This window comes from Rhizopus delemar, genomic scaffold (genome assembly GCF_000149305.1).
Source record: "Rhizopus delemar RA 99-880 supercont3.8 genomic scaffold, whole genome shotgun sequence".
Taxonomy (NCBI): Eukaryota; Fungi; Mucoromycota; class Mucoromycetes; order Mucorales; family Rhizopodaceae; genus Rhizopus; species Rhizopus delemar.
In genome coordinates, this window is record NW_027137834.1 from 1,292,218 (window position 1) to 1,318,024 (window position 25,807).

A 25,807-nucleotide genomic window follows, 5' to 3' on the forward strand; every position below is an offset into this window, starting at 1 on the left:
TTTTTTTTGCACCTATTTACACCATTTACATATTTTTATAATTCTAATCACACAACCACACATTAATAAAAAAAAAAAAGAAATCTTTTGCATTTATTTAAATATACATATTCTATTTACAATTCATAAGCAGGTAAACCCTCTTCTAGATTGATTGTATGATAAGAAGGCACTCGACTACATTCATTATGATAAATATTTGGTTGAAGAGTAAAGTAATCTTGACCCGTGCTACTACTGGATGAAGGTGTAATAGGATATGAATCCTCTGGAGAGGAAGACAAATAAAGAGGAGAATAATGGGTGGATTGTGAAGCATTTTCATAAGAAGGCAGTTCATTCCCATCTTCCCGGTCCACAATTTCTATAGGCATCGACGCTCTGAACTCAGTCAATTCACCTTGTTCGTCTGCGATGGACATGGTAAAGTTAAGTTTGTGCTGTATCCTTACATAAGCATTGTCACTATCTGTTTGTATCGCAATGGGAGAACTCGGCACGGTTATTGTTTCTGTCTTGAAAGGGGAGGGAAATTGGTCGTCTCGGAAAAAACGAATGATTCTAGATTCTGTATGTGTGTCACAGCAAGAGATGTATTCTTTTAAAAAGCATGACAAGTAGCGTACAGAGAATCCAGGATGAGCAGGCATCAGTGCGAAATCAATGGTGATATCTTGACCTCGATTGTATCTTTTACTGGGTATGGTGATTGTATAGTGCAAATGATCAGCCCACTCGTTGGATATTTGAACAGGGATCGTTCCGACCAAAGCATCCGATGGTTGTCGGATGATCCAGAATTGCTTTCGGGAAATCAAATTGGGTAAAAACGCAGGTCGCTCTACTGTTGCCTTCAGTTTGTACGACAACGAGCCAAACGAATAGGATTCAAAAGATTCAGCCAGGTCGCCAGGAAGAGCTAGTTCGAATGGATAAAGGTAAGTGGTGGGTAAAAGATGATGAAGCTTCTTTTGAGGTTCCAAGAATTTCCATTCATGATGAATAATGACTTGTTTTCTTTGTTGATGGCGACAATGGTTACCTACATGTGTACAGAAATTTTTTAAAAAAAATACCAGCCAACGACAATCAGTGTAACTTACGTTCATTCCAGTGTATTTTCATTTTACCCAGTAAATTTAAATGTATTGATTTTACTTTAAGGGCTTCTTTTGTAATCAATACAACACAACCCCTTATTACGCAGCCTACTGATTCTTGTGGACTTCCTCTGATGACAAGTGTATCATTTTCTAATTGTATCTTTAGCTCATACATTTTTATAATAAAAATTTAAAATAAGAATGAAATATATTGAAAAATGAAAAAAAAAAAAATCTTCCTGATCCAGCGATTTATATATAAAAAAATTATTTCCCGTAGAATAAAGGATGATATCGGGTAGTGATAAATAAGTTTATTTTTAATATTATTAAATCAAAATAATGTAATTTGATCAAGTATAAATAAATTAGTAAATAGGCAAGTAGGGAATTGATAACATACTAGCTTTAGCTTGACTATAAAAAAATGTTTTGTCAGTCAATTTTATAACAAAATGTAAAAAATGAAAAAACTTACGGTATATCCATTGAGGCAGATTGAACTGGTTGATTAACCAAGATGTGGCCACGGCCTCCCTTTCCATAATCATCATTTCCGAAATCTGCTCTTTCATAACCTCCCTTACCATGGTCGTGCTCGTGTGGGTGTGCGTGTGGTCCTAAGGCAGTCTTAGTCGCAGTCTCGGTGTAGTAGACATAGTAGTACTTTGTAATCTCAGGATCCTTCTTGTAGTCATCCAACTTGTCGTGATCCGATTTACCATCATGGCCATGCTTGTCATCGTGGCCATACTTGTCATCATGACCATGCTTGTCATCGTGGCCATATTTTCCATCATGGCCATATTTACCATCGCGGCCATATTTACCATCGTGGCCATATTTGCCATCGCGGCCATATTTACCATCATGACCATACTTATCACCGTAGCCATATCTACCATTACGGCCATATTTGCCATCATGACCATACTTATCACCGTAGCCATATCTACCATCGCGGCCATATCTACCATCACGGCCATAGTTGCCATCACGACCATAGTCACCATCACGACCATAGTCACCATCACGGCCATAGTCACCATCACGGCCATAGTCGCCATCACGACCATATCGACCACCACGACCCCATTTGCCATCGTGGCCATATCGACCACCGCGACCCCATTTACCATCGTGGCCGTATCGACCATTGCGTCCATGTTTGTCATCGTGGTCCCACTTGTCATCATGGTCCCATTCATCATCGCTATCATCATGATCCCAGTCATCGTCATCATCGTGTTTCCAATCATCATCACTGTCATCATCGCTATCATCATCGCTATCATCGTGCTTCCAGTCATCATCATCATCATCATCATCGTCATCATCCTTGAAAAGAGCTTGAACGTTTTGAACGAGACGAAGGGCACCCGAGCCATTTTCGTTAGCAGTACCAGCAACGTTGATCGTGATTTCGTGTTTACCAGCAGCAAGAGGAACGGTGGCCTTGCTGAAACCTTCGTTTTCAAGGGCTTGTTCAGGAGTAGCAGCATAAATACCTTCAGCCGCTTCTACCTCAGAAGTAGAAGCCAAGAGTTCACCATTATCCATAATTTCATAAACATCACCTCCTGTATAAAAAGAATTTGTTAAGACAGCCAGATTTAAAATAATATGGGGGTACCTTGCAAGAAATCAGTGACTTGAAGTTCAGCGGCTTCAGGCAATTCAAAGGAAAACACACGATCGACCACAGTGTTATCTTCACTTTCCTTCTTCCAGTTGAAAGTAACAAAGGTATCCTTCAATTCCAGTGGAGACGTCTGGGCGCTCTTGAATTCACTGACATCAATATCCATATTGGATTTGGAAGGAGCAGCAGGGGTAGCGGGCGCAGCAAGAGCCAGTTGAGCCAATAAGGCAGAAGAAACGATAGCAAGAGAGAAACGCATGATTCAAAGGAAAAGAATGAAAAAGCTTTTTGTGAAAAAGATAATGAAAAACATCAAGATTTTATATATAATTTATACAAAAGGATGGGGAATGTGATGTGATAATAATTTTTGTGTTGACTGGATTGAATATGTTTAAACTTGCTCTGTCATTTTTTTGGCCTTCTTTGCACGATATGCGGCAATGGCTCGTTCTCTTTCGTTATCTAACTGTATACGAGCAGCTGCACTCATATTTTGAATCTTTCGTTTATGGGAGGCTTTCAGTTGCTTCATATTTTGATCTTCTTCAGATTCGTATCCTTTGGATTCGTCTGCTTCAGCCTGTTTTGTCTTTTCTTCCAACATCTTTAAATGCATCAGTCTGCTGTTGTTCAAGATTATTTCGATTTTTACCTCTTTGCCACGCCCGCGTGCCTTGGGTATTTTACTAAATATAGGAGGCGCATCGGCTACTTCTCCAAATTTGACTTTATCCTTCAAATCATCAAAATCTCGACCACCATACAATTCCTTTTCTTTCTGCAGCTTCGACAGCTTCTTTTGCTTTCTCTTTTCTCGATTTCTCTTTTTGCTTTCGCTTACTGTCTTTGAGGTCTTGTAGGCTGTTGTCATGTCATTTTGATATTCTTGTTCTACTCTCTGAACAAAATCCTTCAACTTCTCTCCAGGTTGAATCGTTATATTCTTCTTGGCCTATCATACAATGGGTTTATTTTTAGCATTCAGGCATGAAAAGCTTACGTTTGTTTCACTGTTTGGATTCATCTTGGCTTGCTTCTTCTCTTGTTGTCTTTTCAATGCCATCTCTTTAAAGCGGAAAAGTCTAGCGAATCCTTTGGGTGTATCTCCATCTCTTACATTACTATCTTCTTTAGATACAGGAAGATCCATACTAAATGCATTGTGTGTTAATTTCTACTGTACTTCTCTTTTTTCATATCAAAACCATGCTACTCACTCTTGTTTTCTTTCTTTACGAACACGGGCATTTGCTCTTTTATGAGGCATGATTAAGGAAGAAGTTAAAAAAAAAAACCAAAAAAAAAAAATTAAAGGTCACACATCGTAAGACCGTCACAACATGTTTGCTGTTGTTAAAGTGCAAAGTAACCTCCACAAAGAAGCATAAAGTTTCTTTTTTTTTATTTTCTTATTTGAATAAAGCACAATAAAACACTTTAAAAGAGGAAACGGTTGAAGTTTATAAAGTCAAATGTGTTCTTTTATTATTAAAAAATACAAGCATCTAAGAACCATAGGCTATGTGGTATCATTTTTTTATTTCCATTCTGACGTTTACCAAGCAATTTTAGCAACGAAGCTACGAGGAAAGCTTCTGATGATCAGTTTTCTTAATTCATCCATCGTCAAAATCATTGCCGCCCAACCGAATGGAATAAACCAATATTTGACAGGCACAGGACGCGTGAAGAGGACGTCTTGAATACCAGGAATGTAGAGAATGATGAGAGCAATGGCCAAGGAGATCACCATGGCACAAAAGATGTAATAATTTTTGTTGTGACCATAGAATGGATTGGCTTGAAGGATGGATCGAGTTCGGGTTCGAGAGGAAAGGACGTTACCCCACTGACAGATGATCAAGTTGATGTAATAAATCGATTGTCCGGTATAAATAAATTCATTGAGTTGATCTGCACTGTAGCCCATGTAACCATCGGTCGTCAAGTTTGTGAAAGACATAAAGACCTTGCTGGGTGGGATGCCTTGCTCAGCCATGTAATAAAAGAACATGAACATGGAAGAGAGCATCTCCATGAGACCGATGAAACCATACGCTTGCAAGAGGAGTTTTGCATTCACCAGACGATCCTTTTTGGGACGACGCGGAGGGCGGGTGAGCAGGTCGGCCTCGGGCTTTTCCATCATCAAGGACAGGGAAGGAAAGACGTCGTTGAGGATACAGATGACGATCATTTGGAAAGAAGATAGCGTTTGAGGACCACCCATGTAGATGTTGACGATCACAGGCCAGAGCTCGGACCATGAACCGGCAGGCAAGAGATAGATGATGACCTTCTTGAGATTGTCAAAGACCAGACGACCACTTTCGACGGCGGCCACGATACTAGAGAATTTGTCGAGCAAGATCATGTCGGCGGCCTCGATGGCCACATCACTGCCACTGCCGATGGCCACACCCACATCGGCTGCCTTGAGAGAAGGAGCGTCATTGACACCGTCTCCGGTCATGGCCACCACGTTTTCACGTTTTTGGAATTCCTTGATGATGCGAAGCTTCTGGTTGGGCGACGTACGGGCAAAGACGATTTCTTCATAGGCACAGACTTGCTCCCACTGAGCGTCATTGAGGGTGATCATGTCCGAGCCTGAGAGCACGAGGGATTTGCAGCCAGGATGAGGACGGTCCTTTTCGTGGGCGGTCTCGATGTCCTCGATCGAGTCGACTTGTTTGGTCATCTCGTACGGAACGACGGCTTCGATCGGCTTGGTAGGATCGAGATCTTGAATGGTATGAGGATGCTCGGTGGAAAAGATACCGACTTGACGTGCGATCGCGGCAGCCGTGGCAGGGAAATCACCCGTGACCATAAAGAAACGAATACCGGCCTTTCTGCAGGTCTCTACGGTCTCGGCTGTTTCTGGACGAGGAGGGTCGACGATGGCGACCATGCCGATCACGACCAAGTCGGACATCATGCTGGTGGCCCAGGTAGTAAAACTGGAGGAACCCGCGGCGCGGTTGGGCATCTGGTCCGGGTGGATCACACGACGGGTGAAGAGCAAGACACGTTTGCCTTCATGGGCCCATCTGGCTTGAACGTCCATCAGGGACTCGATCCGTTTCTCGGTCAGGTCGGCTTCAGAACCATCCGCAAGCATGATCTTGCTGCAGCGATTGAGGATCACGTCCGGAGCACCCTTGCAGTACAGAACCCAGTCGTTCGAGGTCAATTCAGAGGTGGTGGAGAGCATGTGAGCCATCGAGACACCGGTGGGACGCATGATGGTCATCATCCATTTGTTTTTCGAGTTGAAGGGAATCTCAAAGATCTTTTCTGTATCGGCACGCATCGTGCCCACGGTGACCAGGGCAGGGTTCATGCCTTCGGCAAAACGCAAGATGGCACTGTCGGTGGCATCACCAAAGACGCTTCGCTTGGCGACATCGAGATGGATCGTTTCGAGATCAAAGTGGGAGCCATTACAGAGACCGGAGGCGAGTTGAAGTTGGGTGAGCTGAATGAGATCGGTTCGGTCCTTGCACATCTTGCGGCAGGCGTCCGACGTCACCGCGTCTGGTCCAGCCGAGACATCAGAGACATACATTTTGTTTTCAGTCAAGGTACCCGTTTTATCAGAGCAGAGCACGTTGACACTGCCCAAGGTTTCGACGGTCGTCAACACCTTACAGACCACATTGTGTTTTTGCATACGACGGGCAATGATCGTCAGACAGAGCGTCACGGCCACCGGCATGCCTTCAGGGACAAAGGCGACCAAGACACTGATGATGGCCACCAACGCGGCCGAGGTCGACAGGAAGGTGGGATAATCCCGTCGGAGCCAGAGAAGCCAAGTGATCAGACAGACCAAGCCGACGACGATGGCCAGTGTAGCAATGATCATCACGAACCGAAAGATTTCGACCTGGAGTGTCGTCCGCGTCTCTTGACCGCGGGAGGACAGACGAGCGATACGGCCCATCAAGGTAGTGTCACCAATCGAAACAATCACACCCACACCCAATCCGTTCAACACATGCGTGCCCATCAAGGCCACGTTGTGTGTCTCGAGCACGTTTTCATCCGTCGCGTCCACCGTGCCCGGAATAGGCTCAGATTCACCCGTGAGCACAGAGCGGTCAAACTTGAGATCGTCCGAGACTTGGATCAGTCGGACATCGGCAGGCACCTTGTTACCCATCTTGAGATGAAGCAAGTCACCAGGAAGCAAATCGGCCGCATCGATCGTCATCATCTTTCCGTCACGGACGACCAAGGATTGGGTGGGAAGCATGTTATTGATCGAATCCATCACACGGCCCGTAGACCAGTCTTGCCAGGCATTGAAAAAGGCTTGGATGAAAACAACGGCCATCAAGATGATGGCCAGGGTCAGGTTGAGCGGCGCAGGGTTCGGTTCACCCAGTGGTTTCCAAGAGATCCTGTAAAGTGTCAGAGGGGTCGGATGGGTTTCATCTCTTGTGAACTTACCAGCAAATGATACTTGCGATCCACAACAAGGTACAGAAACCACCAAAGAAGTAGTTGAAAATCTTTTTCGGCCACTGATTGGGAGGAGGCGAGATCCTGTTCTTTCCGTATTCTTTCACACGAGCCGAAATCTGGTCGGTTGCGAGACCTTGCTCGATATTCGTTCTGTATTGTTGTGCGAGCTGGGCAGGAGAAATCTTGTGGTAATTCACACTGGATAGATCTGTAAAAAAGGATTAGAAAAAAGGTAAATTTGTCAAGGGTCTGGCGTACCTTCTGTCAAATCATTCTTCTTCTCCTTCTTGGTCTTTGTCCCTTTTGCTTGATTTTCTGAAACGGTGATGGAAAGTGTTCGGTAGGCGATGATGGCTTGACTTCCAACCGTCGAAGTTCGCTCAAGGTGTTTTTTGCTTGCCATGTCATATTTTGTTTCGATTTCAGGAAAATGAATGGCTGTAGATTGTTCTTTGGATTTATTCATATCCCCTGAACTCATGTCGAAAGCAAGAAAGAGGAGGAAGAAGAAGAAGAATGGGGAAAGTGAAGGTATTTATTGGTTTATCAAAGTCAAATAGCAAATATCGCTCTCTCCCCCCCCCCTCTCTCTTTCCCTCTCACTTTTTCTCTCTCTGTCCTTCTCTGTTTACAGAAATTGATCAGCGATAAAAATACAAAATGCCTCATATCATGAGACATTTGTTATTGTTGTTTCACAGCCATCCTTTTCTCCAATCAAGCAAAAATCCCTCTTCCGCTCACATCAAATGCATCGAGAAATTAACTGAAACAGACGAATGCTGAATTCAAGTCGTCTTTGACCAAAAACAACACCATCGATGCGGTTTGAAATAGACTTGCATCCATGTCAGAAATCGTATGGCTTATATCAACCAATGACAAGGATTTCCTAAAAAGATTAGCCTAAAAAAATTTGCAATGCTTCACTGTGGTCACTGACTGAGATTCATTACCTGGCGACTCTTTATCATTGGATAGCCTTCTTGTTTTGGATGTTGTGACTGCTTTGTAGATTCATCAAAAGACAATCTGTGTGACAAGGAGATAATTTATATTGAAAGCTTATAATACAAATGGTTGCGCATTCCTTCGCATGGTTACACAGAAATGAGCAAATTCTTTTCAATTCACTCAAATCGCTTCTTTGTTGAGTCTTCTTTTTCGATAGAATTGATGGAAATCTGCAACATGTAAAGTGGATTTCAAATCATGCTTATCCAAAAGCCCTTTTTACAAGACATGTCCTAAACGTACAACCGCTTTTTGATCAAAGTCTAACCATGTCCAGTGAGTCACAACATAATGAGGAGCCAATTGAATGATTGTCTCTTTTATCATTCTCATTCTTTTCTCTCTCTTTTTTTTACATGTCCTTTTTTCATTTCTGTGAATAGTTTAAAAAAAAAAAAGAAACACAAGCTTAATAAGGCAAAGATCATTTGCTCGATCTATCTTGTTTTCAATCCACTCCTTCCACTGACAAAAATAGCTCACAAAAGAAGAAAAAAAAAATTAAATTGTTTGATTCATTGTTCAATCAAACAAGTGATCTATGCAAGTTAGTGTCCCCATTTTAAAAAAGATGAGATCGTTCAGAGGTTGGATCTCGTACGACAGCAATGACGACAGTGCTCTTTATCAACAGTACGTCAGTGACAGTTCTTATCGCCTCTTCTTTTTTTCTTGTTTGTCTCAAGCCTGACTTTGGGGGGACTGCCTTCCCATGAAGCGTCATGATGTTTGGGAGCGCAGGGGTGCCTTGGCTAAACCTGTTTGTTGTATTCACACCCACCCACAGCTTTCAAAAGAAGATTCGATCACCACAAGCATCTCTGGCTTCTTTCATCTCTTCTTGATGATATGCATGCCGTTATGAAACCTTGAACGTCTTTCACATGCTGCATGTAAGATGGCATTAGTTTAAAAAAGGGATCATTTTAGTGGAGCATGGATGGGATGCACATCATGCCAGGACAACTTGAAGTCATTTGAGGAAATCCAAAGGGTTGGATGGACAGACCACTGAAAGAGTGAATGTCAACCTACCTTCAGCAAGTTCAAACACTCTCTTTCTCTTTTTCGTCTTGTCTTCAAACAGACCTTTCTCTTTTGTTTCATTCTGTCTTTCTAGTAAAAACCAGTTCAAAACACATTCTTTTCCAACCCTCTTTTGGTTTCACATCCCCCCCTTTCATTTCAATTCAACCCAACCTAAAGCTTTCATGTGGGATCTTTTTTTGGATAAAACCAGAGAATGTCAAAACAGATCCACACCCCCCTCCCTCAAACTCCGCTCTCTTTCACTCCACAGGTCCACAAAAGGGATGCTTCTGTTGACCGAGTGGATCATGTCACCTGGATTTGAAATGGGTAAAGACCTCATTCGATCCCTTGTGCTGTCCATCCTATGTCGCTGCATGTCTGATAAAGGCTCAAAAGTGAATGGAGAGATCGAAAGATGAGACACCAAGGCATTTAAAAGTTTGAAAAAAAGTAAAAGGGACGATTGGAGACCCATCCAACCTATGAACAGAAGGGGGGGGGGATATTGGATGCAGTGAATCATGGTTCATCCTACACAATTTAAAGTGGTTTGAGATGAACCCAGTCGACTTGAGCTATTGTCATCCGCAATCGATGACGTACGATGCTTTCTCACTTTGTTCAACGTCTGTCTTTGTGTTTTCCTTTCTGGCATAGAAACAGAGGGGGGGGGGCAGAGGACGTCTTTGAGAAACCATCAGTGGCAGATAAAGAGCCTTGGATGTCTTTTGGAAGCAAAAGAAAGGAGGCGTGCAAAGAATGACGAGAACATGGATTCATTGGGAGGGAATAAAACAGACTATAATTTATTGTAATTACTTTTTATGAATGACTGGTGGTTTCCTTGACGGTATGCTCCACCACGACCGGCGCAGGTTCTGCTGGTGGAGGAGGTGCGGATTCGATGACCTTTTCTTCAATGACCACCGTCCTGGGTTCAAAGATGACACCAAACTTCATGTCCTTGTTGTACATGTACTGCCAAACAAAAGAAAAGAGCCAGAGGATGGGAATCATGATGATGATCGCCAACGTTTTGGATTGAATGACATAAATCACTCGATGGTATCCATTGCCATCCAACACACTCTTCAGACCAGCCAAGTAACCCGTGTGGGCCAAGAGGTCGACACCGACCATGAACAGATAGGCACCCAGAAAGGCAAATGAAAACAGTAGCACATAGCGTTCGACAAAGAACGTGATGAATGAGAAAAAGACAGGCAAGGCGACCAGCAGTGCCGCCCTCGCAGGTACCTAAGACATCCCATCAGTCCTATTCCTATGCCCATCCACTGTGACTTACCTGAGTGATCACCAAGTTTTCCTTACAGCACAAGATATAGAGAGCCAAGGCCAATCCACCCACGGCCCCCATCAGGTAGATCGAGATGGACCAAAAGAGGGCATAGACAATGGCACCCAAGAGACCCAGTCCGGCCGGTACGGCGATCATGGTGATATTGTTGTTCATATAGCCTTGATACGGTTGATTGTTGGTCATGGCCACCCAAGTGATGAGACCTAAATACGTTGAGTCAAACTGAACATGAAAACAGAGCCAGCTTACCAAACGTCACAAAGCCACCGACGGCCAAGGTCAATCGAAAGGATCGAAAGCCAAAGACGATCAGATAGAGACCCAAGACGATCAAGATGCCTGCCAGCACACCATTCTCGGGCGTGATGTGATTCCCACCATAGATGACGGCTATCGTAAAAGGTGAGAGAGCGCCAGATGAAGGCTGATCTCACTTACCTGGATCGGAAGAGGCTGCTGGATAAGGTGAAGCGGTCGGTTGGGTCGTCGGTCGGGCGGTGGTCAAGGTCGTTGTCGTTTTGGTTCCGCCTGAATGATGAAGATCCAATACATCTCGCTTGTGTCGATCGATGGACGAAGCCAAGACGGAAAGGAGAAAGAATGAATACAAACACAGGTATTTCAATTGCATTGCTTGAAAATAAAAACAAGGGAAACAAAAGAATGCAAGACTTGGGTTCTATTTCAAGACAGACAGACCTTGCCATCCAACAAACATCCTACCAAATATAGTCTCTTGTTTTCTCTGTATCACCCCTCTTCTCGTGTCACCCCTCCTGCTGACTTTATGCCCTTTTTTTTTTTTTTTTTTTTTTTTTTTTTTTTGCCAATAAAGAAAGAACAAGTCAACACAAGCCATGAATTAAATCAACTGAGATTCATTTTTTTTTTATTTTTTTTTTTTTTAATTCATTTTTTTTTTCTTTCAAACATGAAGTTGCCTTTGACGACAGCCTTGATCACACTTTGTGCACAGATTGGATTATCACACGCCTTGTACGGTCCAAAAGATGATGTTCAGTTATTGAACCCACAGACATTTGATGCGGCCGTTTTGGAAACCGACGTAAGTGAAGAGAAGAAAGAGAGAGAGAGAGGGGGGCATGCCTGCTGAACGATGTCTAGCACTTGGTAGCCGTCGAGTTTTATGCGCCTTGGTGTGGCCACTGTCAACGGTTGGCTCCGGAATGGAAAAAGGTGGCCAAGAACCTGAAGGGACTCGTGTCTGTGAACGCGATCGATTGTGATGTGGATGCCAATAAAGGGATCTGTGGCATGTATGACATCAAGGGCTTCCCGACCATCAAACTCTTTGGTCCTCAGCAAAGAAAGAACAAACAGACCGGAAAGATGACCAAGGTGGCCTCAGGTAGATTGACCTATCCATACACATGGGGACTAAAGCAAAAGCATAGATTATCAGGGACCAAGAGACGCCAAATCCATCGTGGATCATTTGCTATCCAATCAACCTTCCAATGTCTTGTTTGTCAAGTGGAATGAAAAGGACGTGAAATCCAAAAAGAGCATCAGTCTGGATCAATTCTTGTCCACTCAAGTAAATAACAAAGACAGATTTCTCTCAAAGACTCACAAGATCTATTAGAATCAGACGTTGTCCAAAGCACTCTTGTTCACCAACAAACCGACCACGACCCCACTCTACAAGGCCCTCTCGGTTGATCTCAAGGATCGCATGCTGGTGGGAGAAGTCAAGGCATCCGAAAAGAACATTGTGGCCGAATTCGGCATTCGTTCTTTTCCCACCTTGGTCGTCCTCTCTCCCGAACATGGATCGATTCCATTTGAGGGTCCACTGAAGCGAGAGGCCTTGAAATCCTTTATGGAACAGTATGCCTTGAAAAAGGGTGAAAAGAGAACGGAAGGCGTCAAGGAAAAGAAAGAAAAGAAAGGTAATTTGGGGGAGAGACAGGGGCGATAGACTGATGTGGATTCGATAGTGGAAGCGATAACATCGGATGCGATCATGAAACGTCACTGTCTGGATACGAACTCGATTTGTGTATTGGCCATCACGGACAGTGAGAATCAGCAAGAGACGGTCGATATCTTGAATGCATTGAAGGCTAAGAAGGATACGTTTGAATATGGTTGGATCCATGCCAGTCAATCAAGCGACATCATCCGCACCCTTCAGTTACCAGAAGATTATCCTTCTTTGTTCATTTTGCATCCTACCAAACATGCTTATAGAAGCTATGTGGGCGCATTTGATAAAGACAAGATCGGACAGTGGTTGGATAGCCTAAAGACGATGGATGCCTGGTCATTCAAGGGTGATATTAAATTGACTGAGAAAAGAGAACATGACGAATTATAGACCGATGCGTAAATTAAAACAAGGGGGAAAAGCAGTGGATGATCTTGCGGTGACCTGCATTCGTCTTGATTTCAATGCATATCTCAATAAATTGACCTTTTTTCATCCCATTCTCTCTTATTCACATGGACTCTGTGAAAAAAAAAAAAAAAAAAAAAAAATATCAAAACAAAGCAAAACAAAACAAAAAAAGGTGGAACAAAACAAAGCAACAAAAAAAAAAAAGCCCCTTTGACCCCCCGCCCTCCTCTTTTTTTTTTCTGATGACAGATCATCAGGAGAAAAATATAAAAAAGGGAATCATTTTTTATGAAAATTAATAATTTTTTCTTTCTCCATGTTTTTTTTTTGCATGACACAGAACTTGAGTGGGTAGAAAGACAAAGGGAAGAGATAAATCGACTTGAATTGAAAAATCAAGAATTAGCCAACACCATCCATCAACTCACGCTCAAATTGAGTCGATTGAATTCAGAGCATGAAAGGCAAAGGGCAGACGAGATAAAACAGCTGAATGCGAGGTGGGAAGCTCAATTGAAAAGAAGAGAAGAAGAACATGAACAGGCACTAGCCGAATTGAAAGATCACTTTCAGCATTCTCCTTATCTTCACTCGACCGTCAAGAAACTAGATCTGTCGTTTGAAAAGCCCGAGAGCGAACACTGTCCAGAGGACTTGGTTTTGTCTCCCTTGGGCCCATCTCAACCCAGCTCTGTTCTACCCTTGCTCAATCCACACGCATCCTGTCATGGCCAAGAGGGCTCGGTCGTTTTCTCTTCCATTGACACCATGATCTATTCCAGTAGTGAATCTTGTTTACCACGCACACCTTCTCCATCCACTTGTTACTCAAAGGACAAACAAGGCCTCCGACCGTCCTCATCAAGGGAACCAGTACCCAAAAGGATAGCTTCCTGTGTTGTGTCACCAGAGATCCACACTGTCTCAGAAAAGAAGCGAGCAAGGGAGGGATATGAACCCAAGCCGATCGTCTATTCATCCCTCGCCCATCCTCCTCTGTTCATCAACCCAAACACATCCTCCTCCCTCAGTCAAGCGTCCTCTGATCCACCTGAGGTCAAGACCGAGATGTTTACCCAAACAGTGGTGGGTGATTGGATGTGGAAGTATACACGCAACAGGCTGGGTCGGGGCATGTCTGAAAATCGACATTTGAGATTCTTTTGGCTGCATCCTTACAGTCAAATCGTCTATTGGAGCACACAAGAACCTGGTGTCTATCCAGCCGATTCGATAAAGAATGGTAAACATAATGAAATAGAATAAGGAAGGAGGGGAAAGAAAGTGTCTGATGCATCTTGATAGCAAGAGTGTTATCATTCAAAACGATAGAACATGACCAGATACCACACATTGTCATCAAGACACCCCATCGATCGATCAAGATCCAATGTTTAAACCCGGATGCTCATCAAGCTTGGGTAAAGACACTTGAATGTATTTCAGAAAATAAAAAATAGAAAATTATTCTTTTATTAAACACTGTCTTGCTTGACATCATTCCACTCTACAAACGTAGATTGATCCCACTCGTCTTCCTTCATCTGCCTTTCTTCTTTCAGTTGTACCCAACATTCTTTTCTTTTCGCAAATCGATACCATCTCTCTCTTCTTGTCGATGTTTCTCTATCCGACCATCCCTTCCACTCCCCATCTCCGTATTGCCATCCTTCCTTCCTTTGCCACTCTGGATCCACCCATACCCAAGTCACATAACACTGTCGATTCTCTTCATCGGGTCGACCTGACCTGGTAGGAGGTGGCAATCTGAATTGATCGAGAGACCAAGTCGGTTCCAGATGTCGATCGGACCTATTTCTCCCCTTGCCCATATCAATTCATGTCTCTCTCTTTTTTTTTTTTTTTTTTTTTTTTTATTACCATGCAGGAGGGTCTTGAGGCAACAGAAAGTGTCCCCAGCCTGTACCAAACCACCAGCGTTGATGATGATGCAACTCAAAGCAATAATATCTTTCTGTCGCCTGCTCAGTCTCGATTCGCTCTGGACGAAAGCAGAGGGCAGCCTGAAGGGCGATGGAACACTGACTGGTGAGACACATGATGACCCAGATAGAGCACCAGACCAAGGTGAGCGTGGACCGCATCACGCTGTCGATCCAGGCCAACAAGAACAGGAGGCCGAGGAAAACGCGTTGAGTGGAGGAGATGGGCTGGATGGCTTGCTGAAGAAAGTGGATCGCCTGGTGGATCTCGTCCAGGGATTCTCGGAGTGGCGGGGGTGAGTGAAGAAAGAGGAGGAGGGGAAGTAGACACAAGATGTATTTGTAGTAAAAGAGCCAGGTCATAAAGAAGAGAAAAGACCAAGACTGTTTCCATCGGACAAGACGGAGGAAGTAGGCGACAGGATGGATCATCGCTTGAACACTTTCGAATCGTCTCAAATCATCACAGTCAGACATCGTAAAGAACAATCAATCCAGGAAAGAAAGAGTGTTGTCTTTTAGACCAAAACAAAACAAGAATAAAATATTTTATTTTGTTTCCCTTAATATATCAATGCATAGCAAAAGTAAATACACAAATAAAAAAAAAAAAATCAAACTTCATCATTTCCATTTTACTCTTTTGAAATCATTTCTCACTCTTGATCTCTGTATACACTGCATTCCTTTTGTTTAGGAAAAAAAAAAAAAAAGGAGAAAAGTTTAATAAAACACATCCTGTTCGTTTTAAGTTTGGTCAGTTTAATAATAATAAAAACCGGATTTCAAGAAACCTCCCAGATTCAATTTAGCTCTGCAAGGATTTTCCTTCTTTTGTGAGGAAAAAAGATGAACTGTAGCATCAAAAGTTGATCCACCTTTGCTTTCTCTTCTTTTTGATTGCATACAGTGGAGAACAAGTAACTGTGACTTAGAAAAAAAAAAATTAAACCCGTGCCTTTTTTTTTATTGTTGCTCTTCTTTATCGAAATAGACCATGGCCGCTTTAGGTTGGGATCAGGGACAAGTTTATTCTACTGCCGCTGTTCCTGGACAAGCGCAAGTCAATTCACATTCTGAAATCACCAGTTTATTCTATAGTTTTATTCAAAATTATCGTTTGAACAATAACTTTATTTACAGGTACAACACCCATCGGAATTCACTTTTCTTTTGACTGATTCCTTTTCACAGAGATCAACTTCAAGAGAATGTGTTGACAAAGCAATATTTTATCGAAGTTGACATGTTGGACCTCATTGGTTATAATGCAGATCTTGCCAACCGTTTGAAAAACTCTCCAGCAGACTATTTACCTCTTGTAAAATAAAAGAGAAAGAGAGAAAAATAGGGATCTGACACTTCTCTTTTTGGTTAGTTTGAAAATGCCGTCAAGGAATCCGCCAAACGTATCTTGTATGCCAATCCTAACAATAATGTTCACGTCCCTGACTGTCAAGTCCTGTTGAAGTCAAACGAAAACGTCGTTCAAATTCGTGACTTGAATGTAAGCAGTCAAAAAGAGAGAGAGAAAAAGAGGCTCACCTTCTACACAGTCTGACTATATCGGTAAACTCGTTCGTATCCCAGGCATCGTCATTGGCGCCTCCACACTCAGTTCAAGAGCCACCGAGGTGACAGTGATGTGTCGATCGTGCATGACCACCAAAATCATGCCGATCCAAGGTGGATTCTCTGCCATCACTTTACCCAGAAACTGTGATAGTACGAGTGCAGACGGAGGCAAGAACAATTGTCCGATGGACCCGTTTGTGATTGTGCATGACAAGTGTCGCTTTGTGGATTCACAAGTGATCAAGTTACAGGAAGCACCGGATACGGTGCCCGTCGGTGACTTGCCTCGTCATACGATCCTGAATGCCGATCGATGGCTGACGAACCGTGTGGTGCCCGGGATGCGTGCGGTGATCATGGGCATCTATTCGATCTATCAAAACAAGTCGGCGGTAAGTGATTTGAGCGAAAGGGCAAAGCGTGGGATGTTCATGTTCCCTTGTTAGAAAACACCGGGTACGGCCGCCGTCCGTACGCCTTACATTCGTGTCGTCGGTCTCGACATCGATCAGCACAACAGTGGTCGTGGCAAGCCTCATTTTACGGATGCGGAAGAAGAAGAATACATCAGGATGTCTCGTCAGCCTGATCTGTATGAAACGCTGGCCAGTAGTCTTGCTCCCTCTATTTTCGGCAATGAAGGTAGGAAAAAGACAGAGGGCATAAAAAGGATGCTGATCGATTTTATCAGATATCAAGAAATCCATCATTTGTTTATTGTTTGGCGGATCGAAAAAGATATTGCCTGATGGTATGAGGTTAAGAGGTGACATCAGTGTCTTGTTACTCGGTGATCCTGGTACGGCCAAGTCACAATTATTAAAATTTACAGAAAAAGTGGCCCCGATCGCGGTCTATACATCCGGTAAGGGCAGCAGTGCTGCTGGTCTGACGGCCTCTGTGATTCGTGATCCTAGCACGGTAAGTCAACAAGGCCCCGAGACAATCCTCGCTGACGACATCTTTTGTATAGCGTGATTTCTATTTGGAAGGAGGTGCCATGGTCTTGGCAGACGGTGGTGTGGTCTGCATCGATGAATTTGACAAGATGCGTGACGAAGACCGTGTGGCGATTCACGAAGCCATGGAACAGCAAACGATCTCGATTGCCAAAGCGGGCATCACCACCATCTTGAATTCCCGTACCTCTGTCTTGGCTGCTGCGAACCCTATTTTTGGCCGCTATGATGATATGAAGAGCGCAGGTGAAAATATCGATTTCCAGACAACTATCTTGTCTCGTTTTGACATGATCTTTGTCGTCAAGGATGAGCACAATGAAAATCGTGATGTGGCAAGTATAGATGAAAAGGAGGAGACAGGGTGAGGAAAGACTGACACTTTTTTCTTCTACAGTCCATCGCTAGACACGTCTTGAACGTCCATATGAACAAACAGACGCAAGATGCCGTGATGGGAGAAATCGGTTTGGAAAAGATGAAGGCCTATGTCAACTACTGTAAAGCGTAAGTGTCACAATGTATCCTGAAGGGGGATCCAGCGCTGATGTATGAATAGTAAATGTGCACCTCGATTGACACCCCAAGCGGCCGAAAAGCTCAGCAGTCATTTTGTTTCGATTCGAAAGGAACTAAAGGAAACCGAAAGAGAGACGCAGATCAGGTCAACGATCCCTATCACGATCCGACAGCTGGAAGCCATCGTTCGTATATCTGAATCCTTGGCCAAGATGACGCTGTCACCTTATGCGACTGAAAAGCATGTGGATGAAGCGCTTCGTCTGTTCAAGTATTCTACTATGGATGCCGTACAAAGTGGTGGTGCAGATGGTATGACACGCGAAGACGTCATGCAAGAAGTGGCCTTGATTGAAGCAGAGGTCTTGAAGCGATTGCCTGTGGGTTCACAAATTCGAGTGGCGGCAATCAAGGGTGATCTCTTACAAAGAGGTTATTCTGAGGCTGCCATCATGAGAGCATTGACTATTCTTCAACGACGAGAAGTATTGTTGGTTAGAGGTCAAGGAAAGATTGTTCTCAGACAAGGTGTTTAAGTATTTTTCTTTTGTTATTATTCATTCTTTTTTTGTACATATAAAAAATCGTTGGTCTATTTCTAAATCCTAGCGTGGCTTATTCACCGTATTCAAGAGACGGGTTTACCCCCCCCTTTCTTGTCATCCTCAAAGTGAATGATCCTTCATGTTCACTTGTCCCAATTTATATTTTATACAGTCTGGAAAAAAACTTGGCTTTTTATTTTTTTTTTTAAAAAAAAAAAGGATGCTTAAGCACGGGTCTTGCCAGCCAAAAGACGAGCGTTACGAGCCAATTGACGAGCGTTGAGTTTGACAACCTTCTTATCAGTAGCACGAGGAACGACTTCTTCCTTTTCGGTAAGGATGACTTCAATGTGAGAAGGAGAAGACATGAAAGGGTTGATTCTACCGTGAGCACGGTAGGTACGACGACGGTGCTTGGGAGCTTGGTTGACAATGACGCTGGAGATAGCGAGTTCTTCAACATTCAAACCTTTAGCCTAATAGACAGCTGTCAATATCCGCACTTCATACTCTTTTGGTCTTATTTACCTCGGCATTGCTTTCAGCGTTCTTCAAGAGGTCAAGGATGAACTTGACAGACTTGACGGGCCAACGACCTTGAGTGGTACCGAATTCCTTGGCTTGAGCGGTACGACCGACACCACCGTTGAATTTACGGAAAGGAATACATTGCTTGTGTTCCTTGACGTTGTTGAGGTAAGCATAGGCCTTGCTCAACTTCATGCCTTGAATGGCAGCAGCAACTTCGTGGGTGTTTTTGAACTACAAGATGTTAGCCCTAAAAAAAAAAAAAAACTTTTTGACATACGTGAACACGGAGGTAAGAACCTCTGGACTTGGCAGCTATCACAACATGTCAGTATCGTCCGATATCTCGTTTTGATCTTTTATATTTACCCTTGGCGGCGTTGGAGGGTGTAGCAGCGTATCTGACCATATTTATGTATTGGGCTCAAGTCTAATGAATGGAGTTAATCTCACACATTCTTCTTGTCGCTTTTTTTTTTCATATCGTCCCACATCCATCCTTTCCATCCATCCCATCCCTCTTGTCCTTTTTCATCTGTTTTTATTATCATGATACATTACTTTATAAATACGCAAGAGAGAGGAAGATTGAACCCGATCGTCTGTTTGTTCATGAAAGTTGCCTCGTTGACTCCCCCCCCAAGTGGTCCCTACCCCCCACATAGTCCTTTTTTTTTTCAATTTGTCCGGTGTGATTTTTACAAGCAATCTCCGGATAGACCAGGTTCGGTTCGGAATTTATATTTTTTAGTTTTATTAAAGAATGCAGAGAGTATAATACAAGCAATGAAATGAGAGGGATGAAAAAAGGGGGAAATATTCTATAGGACAAAATGGATTATTTTGAATGACATTGACGAGTACAGTCTTTGCATTTCAACTTGACAGCAGCACGGGTACTCTTTTCATCCTTATTACTCAAGATGAAATAACCACGACTACGTCCAGCTTCTTCTCTGCTTTTCACCATCATGGCATGGTAAAGATCCTTTGTCTTGACCCATACACTTGGGTATTTACCACGAGCGACGTCCATGATCAACACCTGATCTTCATTTTTATTATAGCCGCCAATAGGACTGAACTGAGCCACATGGTCTGGTTGACCCAGGGCCGATCGAGAGTAGTGAACGACGATTTGGTTCGTTGTGTTGGAAGTGACTGATTCAAGATGAGAAAGAAAGTCTTGATATCCTTGTACACGATAAGGTTCTACACGGCAGTAGTGTTGAGCCAGGCAAGTGAATTCATCAAAGGGAATACCTTGTTCCCCCACAGACTCTGCGGATGAGCATGTTGTCATTTGTTCAGCTATAAAGACGGTTATGAACCCATCAATTGACTTTTATGCTACATACATGAAAACCAACGCCAATTGCCTTTCCAAATCCTTTTTGGATCAATTTCAAGTGCGTTCAATACCATGGCAACTAATACAACAAAAGATTGAATAAGAAGCCTTCTTGTCATCTTGTTACTTACGAGAACTGACTCCACCTTGCGTAAGAGAAGACTGTGAAGAAAAGTTGCCGACAAGCTTGAAAAATGATTCTGCTTGTCCTTGAATCATGGCACCTCTAAAAAGTCTCTTGCCTTCTGGAGAAGTAAAGTTGACCAAAAAAACATCTTGCTTTTGGGATTGTTTATCAAACAATTGAAAGTGATTTGGCCTTGAAACCATCGTGTCCAAAAAGATGGAGCTTGTTGTCGCTTGTCGTAAAAATGCTTGTGAACCAGGAAAAATACTCGTTCTATTATTTAATATAGAGTTGTTCTTTTTAAAAAGTTTTAATTTCAAACAAGATGTGATTGTACGAGATGCCATGAGTAAAAGAGATGAAAAAAAAAAATTATCAGATTTTTGAAAAAATCTGATAAAAAATTTGACTGCGGATGATAAATATTTTATCAGATGCATTCAATTATCCAATCATCTGTGACTGATTTAGCTTGTAAATTTATAACTCATTTGTGATTCTTATCAGATTTTTTTTTGGTCCTTTTCTTTCCTTTTATTTATCACAAAACATGAGCTTATGCAATTTTTAAAAAAATTGTATATTTTCTTTCTTTTATGAAAGCTTTAATTTGAATTTGGAAAAAAAAAAAAATTTTACGGTTAAAAAATCTTTTGATGTAAAAGAAAGAGGGATAGCAAATGTTTTCAAGTTCTTTTTCGTTTTGCCGAGACAAATGGAGGATGGGTCAAGCATTTTTAATAAATCTTACAATGGCTTATTACCTGATTCGGAAAAACGCTGATAGTTTATTCTAGAAAAAATAAATTTTTCCAGCTTGTTTTTCCATTTTTGTACGGAGAGGAAATCTATCTTTGTTTCCACCAATGACATACAATGCTTATCTTAAAAGAACTAATTATTTTTCCATTCAAGTTTTTTTTTTTTCTCAGTCATCCTTTTTCCATCATCGAAAGCTTTCGATAGGTTCTTGTTCCTTACCAAATAAATACCTTCATTTTATCGGCCGAAGCCACAAAAATACGATTGGATGAACCAACAACTTGGTAACCGAGGTCCGCTGTGATACGCTAATACATGACAACCGATCCTTATTTTCATTAAAGAGATGTTCATGTCTAAGTTTGTGTTGTTCCGAACAAAGTACTATAAAAACAATGCTTTACTTGATTTAGTTTGTTCCGTGTTCGCTTTCCCCCCCTTTTTTTTGTATTTAAATCTTTAGCTTTCTTTTTTTTTTTTTTTCCTTTTCTTTCTCTTTTTCTCCCCTTTTTTTTGAAAATAGTAAATTGGCTAATTTTTTTTATTGGTTATGGAACCAACCAGTAAAAAAATAAAAAAAAAATAAAAATGCTTTAATCTACTGCTTGTATAGTTTTATCTTTCATTCTTTATATCTGAAGGATAAATGTATACTTTGTGCGTATTGTTCTATCGGAGATGTTATGACATATTGAGAACAAAGCAGCATCAACCCTACTTATTTCATAAATAGACAAGAATAATAAGAATAGAATAAAAACTCAACAAAAAGGACAAATTACGATAAAATAACGATAAAACAATATATCTGTAAAATGAAAAGTTTCTTGAAAGAATTTCACTAGTTAAAAAGAGGAATTATAATTACGTGTTTATGCTTTTTGTTAGTCAAAGATTATTATAAACCAGTAGCACAATTCAAAAAACCCATTAAAAATATTTTTTTATAGTTCAAAAATATTTTCTTTTTCTTTTTTTTTTTTTTTTTTTTCTTTTTTCCCTCTCTTTCTCTCTTTTGTATAAAAAGAAAAAAAAATAACACAACTTTTTTGTTCTCTGTGCGACACCAGTTATGCTATTGATCTTCTATAATACAACATGAACAATATAAATGAAGACTTGGATAATTATTATATACCACAACCCAGTGAACAAGAAGATCAATTGCAACTTCCTACATCGGAGCTAGACTTTCATCCACAAATGACAGCTTCTTACCAATTAGATTTTAATCCATTCTATTCAGGTCATTCAACACACTTTCATGAACCGATCGATTTGCATACTTCATCTATGCTAGATCAGTCATTGTTTCATAAGCAACCATTTTTGGAACCACAACCATTATTGTCAGAGCGACCACCTGCGACAGGTTTTACAGGCAGCAGTAGTACGAACCCGTTTGGGTACAACAACAATAACAATACCCAAGAAAACTTGTTGTTGAATGACCAAGATCCCAATGGGCTCATGTCAAACTTTGGTCCCTTGCCTACCTTTTATACTCAGCCGAGACAAGAACAAGATATTTTTAGTGAGCTTATCAATCTTGCTAAAGCGAATAATGGATCTGATCGGTCATCCAAAGAGCCTTCTCCTCATGCACAGCATAAATTGGATAAATTTCATAAACCTTCCAATGCTGAAATTAGCCAAAGAGAGAGGTAGATCCAACTCAACCTGCTGTTTCTCTCAGCTAACCTGCTTTTTCTAATAGGTTAGTTTATGATTTAAAAATCGTTCAACAGCCTGCCCGTGCAAGAATGTGTGGATTTGGTGATAAAGACAGAAGACCTATTGTGCCTGCACCTATCCTTCAACTATTTGTGACAGACAGAGAAGGCCATGATATTGATCCCGAGTATGAAATAATAATGTACTTTAATGAATTTATTCACTTATCACTTTGTAGAGCATTTGATGTTACTTTTCTGGTCGTCTTGTGTGATTCTTGCTTATTAACAGGTGAACCAGCCACTTCAACAAGCAATAATTCTAAAATGGGTAACTCTGTTCCTGTGTCTCAAGTCGTCGTCTTTTCTTCATCAGATGACAGCAAAAACCCAAGGACAAGTCGATTAAAGAACTTGGTTGGATCATCGGTTGTTTCGGCCAACAAGTTGTATGATTTAGATGATAAACTTGGTATTTTCTTCATCTTTCATGATATCAGTCTAAGAACAGAAGGAACCTTTCGTTTAAAATTTTCGCTGGTTGATGTAGGGTCGTAAGTATGATTGACCCTTTGTTTTTTTATTTATTTAATCGTTGATGTGTAGGCCTTATACACATAATGTGAATACAGAAGCATTGTCTCAAGTCATCAAGTCAGTTTATTCAGATCCATTTACAGTCTACACGGCTAAGAAATACCCTGGTGTTGTTCGTAAGTAAACTGACATGTGTTGAATAAGTCATCTAAAGAGTGTATTAGAGGCTTCTCCTTTATCGATATGTTTTGCAAGACAAGGGATAAAGATACCCGTTCGTAAAGATCCTTCTGGATTAAAAAACAAAAAGAAAGATACAAGAGATTGACAAGAGAGAGAATAGATGTGATTAGAATATTAAAGGCATCTTATTTTGCTTTTATACCCTCTCAACGTATATAAAAAATACAAAAATTTGGTTTAATAACAAAACGCGTAAATAGCATTTAACGCGTCTTTTATATTTTTCATTGCCTTTATTTTTGCTTTGGAAAAGAGACTACTTTTATATATAAAGAAATGTGATGAATGCACATAAAATTGTTTACATGTACTCTTCAATTAATATGCGCATGCATGGTGATACAAATACTTTTTTGCTTTTTTATATTTAGTAAAGCCCTCTTTATATAATAAGGGTATCCAAAACTCTAGAATTGGCTGCCTTATTAAGGAAAGCTTCCTTTTTAGCAAAATTGTGTCAGAAGGAGTGGAATTGAAAAGGAGCAGAATAAAAGGGGTAGACTTGTTACAAAATGTAAAGAGAGAGACCCTTTTTATGTATAAAAAAGAAAATAACAGGAAATTACATGTAGTACAAATCGTCCAACTCTTAAAAGAATCGCAAAGGGGGCTGTCTCTCTCTCTTTTTTTCTTTCTCCTACACTTTTTTCTTATTCTCATGTCTTCCTCATCCCCGAGATTTTGGCAAAAATTTGGCTTAGCAAAACAAAACAAAGCTACAGGTTTCTTTCTTTTACTTACAAATGATAACAATGAACCAACTCTCTTTTATAGATAAAAAAAATAAACAGACTCTCAGCCCTTTTAATAACGTCATTGAAAATGAAAGACAAATGAAACATTTAAGGTACCAAAATATTTATATTTGTTGTACAAGTACATTGACATATTTTGATTACAGTGGTTCATTAAAGCACAGAGCAAGTTCTGCTTCTTTACATATAATGGCAGATAGTCAAAAACAGCAACAACAATTGAAACGAATGACGACAACCAATCAATTCATTGTACCTGAGTCGATCATTAAAACAGGTATAGAAAGAGCACAAGGGGGAAAATGTATCATTTCATCATTATTCACTCATCCCATGTAGACTGCAATAATGGTAATAGCAACAACAGTGGCGGTAAAAAGCTCAATAAAAAGCGATTCATTCCATATGACTAATATTACGATAACAGAATACCAAAAAAGGAGTTCCACATTACAAGTCAACAGCCATCGAAAATCATTAGAATCCAAGATACCTTCTCGGCTTAAACAAAGTAAAAGCAATCAATCCATTCGATCAGAATATACAGCTACTTCATCAGGAAGTAATTCTGAACCATCATCAAAGTCACCTAAAAACATTCGTCTAAGACAACCCTCGCCTGCTCGTTTAAGATTAAGCAAAAGTGCAAGTAGCGCTTCTTTATCCAATAAAAAAAGCTCGTCTAAACTTACAGACAACCCAAAGATAGATGAGCCACCACCAAAGATAGATGAGCCAACGAATACCTGTTCCTGCAGTAAAACGAATGGTGACTTGTTGACAGCTATACGCTCACTCGAAGAAGAATTAGAAAAAGAAAAGGCATTTTCTCGTTCACTTCAAGGACAGAAAGAAGGTAGATTTAAATCAAGAGAATTTCTTTGTTCTAATGTATATTGGCAGCCATTGCAAAGGATTTGGATTATTTCTATATTTTATCAGATGAAGTGACCGAAGAAAAAGATCGAATTAAAGCAGATTACGAACAAGAAAAGGTTTTTAATCGTAAAAGTATCTTTCTTTTAACTAAAACACAACAATTAGCTTGAAAATGAACAATTAAGAAGAACAATTGAAGAATTACAGTAAGTGTTTGTTCTTTTTCATCGTTTGCTTTCATATATAAACATCAGCTGTAGATCAGGAAATGTTCAAGACAATTCAAATGAGTTGAAGCAAAAGCTAATAGTAAGTGAAAAGCACATGCTTTCTGTAAAAGTGATTAACTTTATAATAAAGAGCATAAAGCAGCAGGCAATAGAAGAGCATTATGCATACAACAACCAATTACAGTGTAAGAATGAAGAGATCAGTAAGCTAAAAAACGATCTTAAACTTTC

At 41.1% G+C, this 25,807-nt stretch overlaps 13 protein-coding genes across 13 annotated transcripts; 5 read left to right on the forward strand and 8 right to left on the reverse strand.

Annotated features, from left to right (window-relative positions):
• Nucleotides 1-116: 116 nt before the first annotated feature.
• On the reverse strand, nt 117-1,125 carry RO3G_10690 (uncharacterized protein; the record flags this gene model as incomplete). Its single annotated transcript, XM_067665275.1, has 2 exons — nt 117-1,042; nt 1,104-1,125. 2 exons carry the CDS (start codon nt 1,123-1,125, stop codon nt 117-119), a joined length of 948 nt encoding a protein of 315 aa, XP_067521376.1.
• Nucleotides 1,126-1,471: 346 nt separating this feature from the next.
• On the reverse strand, nt 1,472-3,004 carry RO3G_10691 (uncharacterized protein; the record flags this gene model as incomplete). Its single annotated transcript, XM_067665276.1, has 3 exons — nt 1,472-1,520; nt 1,582-2,683; nt 2,737-3,004. 3 exons carry the CDS (start codon nt 3,002-3,004, stop codon nt 1,472-1,474), a joined length of 1,419 nt encoding a protein of 472 aa, XP_067521377.1.
• Nucleotides 3,005-3,323: 319 nt separating this feature from the next.
• RO3G_10692 (uncharacterized protein) lies at nt 3,324-3,898 on the reverse strand (the record flags this gene model as incomplete). Its single annotated transcript, XM_067665277.1, has 3 exons — nt 3,324-3,352; nt 3,436-3,700; nt 3,749-3,898. 3 exons carry the CDS (start codon nt 3,896-3,898, stop codon nt 3,324-3,326), a joined length of 444 nt encoding a protein of 147 aa, XP_067521378.1.
• A 405-nt stretch (nt 3,899-4,303) lies between these two features.
• On the reverse strand, nt 4,304-7,702 carry RO3G_10693 (uncharacterized protein; the record flags this gene model as incomplete). Its single annotated transcript, XM_067665278.1, has 3 exons — nt 4,304-7,157; nt 7,207-7,429; nt 7,480-7,702. The coding sequence occupies 3 exons, from the start codon at nt 7,700-7,702 to the stop codon at nt 4,304-4,306; spliced, it is 3,300 nt and encodes a 1,099-aa protein (XP_067521379.1).
• A 2,387-nt stretch (nt 7,703-10,089) lies between these two features.
• RO3G_10694 (uncharacterized protein) lies at nt 10,090-11,219 on the reverse strand (the record flags this gene model as incomplete). The annotated part of the gene is made up of 4 exons (XM_067665279.1): nt 10,090-10,524; nt 10,574-10,791; nt 10,838-10,978; nt 11,027-11,219. 4 exons carry the CDS (start codon nt 11,217-11,219, stop codon nt 10,090-10,092), a joined length of 987 nt encoding a protein of 328 aa, XP_067521380.1.
• Nucleotides 11,220-11,519: 300 nt separating this feature from the next.
• Nucleotides 11,520-12,929, forward strand: RO3G_10695 (uncharacterized protein; the record flags this gene model as incomplete). The annotated part of the gene is made up of 5 exons (XM_067665280.1): nt 11,520-11,654; nt 11,714-11,957; nt 12,004-12,146; nt 12,195-12,501; nt 12,550-12,929. The coding sequence occupies 5 exons, from the start codon at nt 11,520-11,522 to the stop codon at nt 12,927-12,929; spliced, it is 1,209 nt and encodes a 402-aa protein (XP_067521381.1).
• A 789-nt stretch (nt 12,930-13,718) lies between these two features.
• On the forward strand, nt 13,719-14,216 carry RO3G_10696 (uncharacterized protein; the record flags this gene model as incomplete). Its single annotated transcript, XM_067665281.1, has 1 exon — nt 13,719-14,216. One exon carries the CDS (start codon nt 13,719-13,721, stop codon nt 14,214-14,216), a length of 498 nt encoding a protein of 165 aa, XP_067521382.1.
• Nucleotides 14,217-14,827: 611 nt separating this feature from the next.
• On the reverse strand, nt 14,828-15,010 carry RO3G_10697 (uncharacterized protein; the record flags this gene model as incomplete). Its single annotated transcript, XM_067665282.1, has 1 exon — nt 14,828-15,010. One exon carries the CDS (start codon nt 15,008-15,010, stop codon nt 14,828-14,830), a length of 183 nt encoding a protein of 60 aa, XP_067521383.1.
• An 880-nt stretch (nt 15,011-15,890) lies between these two features.
• Nucleotides 15,891-18,482, forward strand: RO3G_10698 (uncharacterized protein; the record flags this gene model as incomplete). The annotated part of the gene is made up of 9 exons (XM_067665283.1): nt 15,891-16,036; nt 16,088-16,214; nt 16,272-16,400; nt 16,450-16,860; nt 16,915-17,110; nt 17,160-17,389; nt 17,442-17,791; nt 17,836-17,934; nt 17,987-18,482. 9 exons carry the CDS (start codon nt 15,891-15,893, stop codon nt 18,480-18,482), a joined length of 2,184 nt encoding a protein of 727 aa, XP_067521384.1.
• A 233-nt stretch (nt 18,483-18,715) lies between these two features.
• Nucleotides 18,716-19,428, reverse strand: RO3G_10699 (60S ribosomal protein uL22; the record flags this gene model as incomplete). Its single annotated transcript, XM_067665284.1, has 4 exons — nt 18,716-18,967; nt 19,020-19,253; nt 19,300-19,334; nt 19,389-19,428. 4 exons carry the CDS (start codon nt 19,426-19,428, stop codon nt 18,716-18,718), a joined length of 561 nt encoding a protein of 186 aa, XP_067521385.1.
• Nucleotides 19,429-19,857: 429 nt separating this feature from the next.
• Nucleotides 19,858-20,700, reverse strand: RO3G_10700 (uncharacterized protein; the record flags this gene model as incomplete). The annotated part of the gene is made up of 3 exons (XM_067665285.1): nt 19,858-20,330; nt 20,378-20,449; nt 20,502-20,700. The coding sequence occupies 3 exons, from the start codon at nt 20,698-20,700 to the stop codon at nt 19,858-19,860; spliced, it is 744 nt and encodes a 247-aa protein (XP_067521386.1).
• A 1,657-nt stretch (nt 20,701-22,357) lies between these two features.
• On the forward strand, nt 22,358-23,653 carry RO3G_10701 (uncharacterized protein; the record flags this gene model as incomplete). Its single annotated transcript, XM_067665286.1, has 3 exons — nt 22,358-22,923; nt 22,977-23,486; nt 23,539-23,653. 3 exons carry the CDS (start codon nt 22,358-22,360, stop codon nt 23,651-23,653), a joined length of 1,191 nt encoding a protein of 396 aa, XP_067521387.1.
• Nucleotides 23,654-24,656: 1,003 nt separating this feature from the next.
• RO3G_10702 (uncharacterized protein) lies at nt 24,657-25,516 on the forward strand (the record flags this gene model as incomplete). Its single annotated transcript, XM_067665287.1, has 4 exons — nt 24,657-24,744; nt 24,807-24,839; nt 24,895-25,323; nt 25,371-25,516. The coding sequence occupies 4 exons, from the start codon at nt 24,657-24,659 to the stop codon at nt 25,514-25,516; spliced, it is 696 nt and encodes a 231-aa protein (XP_067521388.1).
• Between the last annotated feature and the right edge of the window lie 291 nt (nt 25,517-25,807).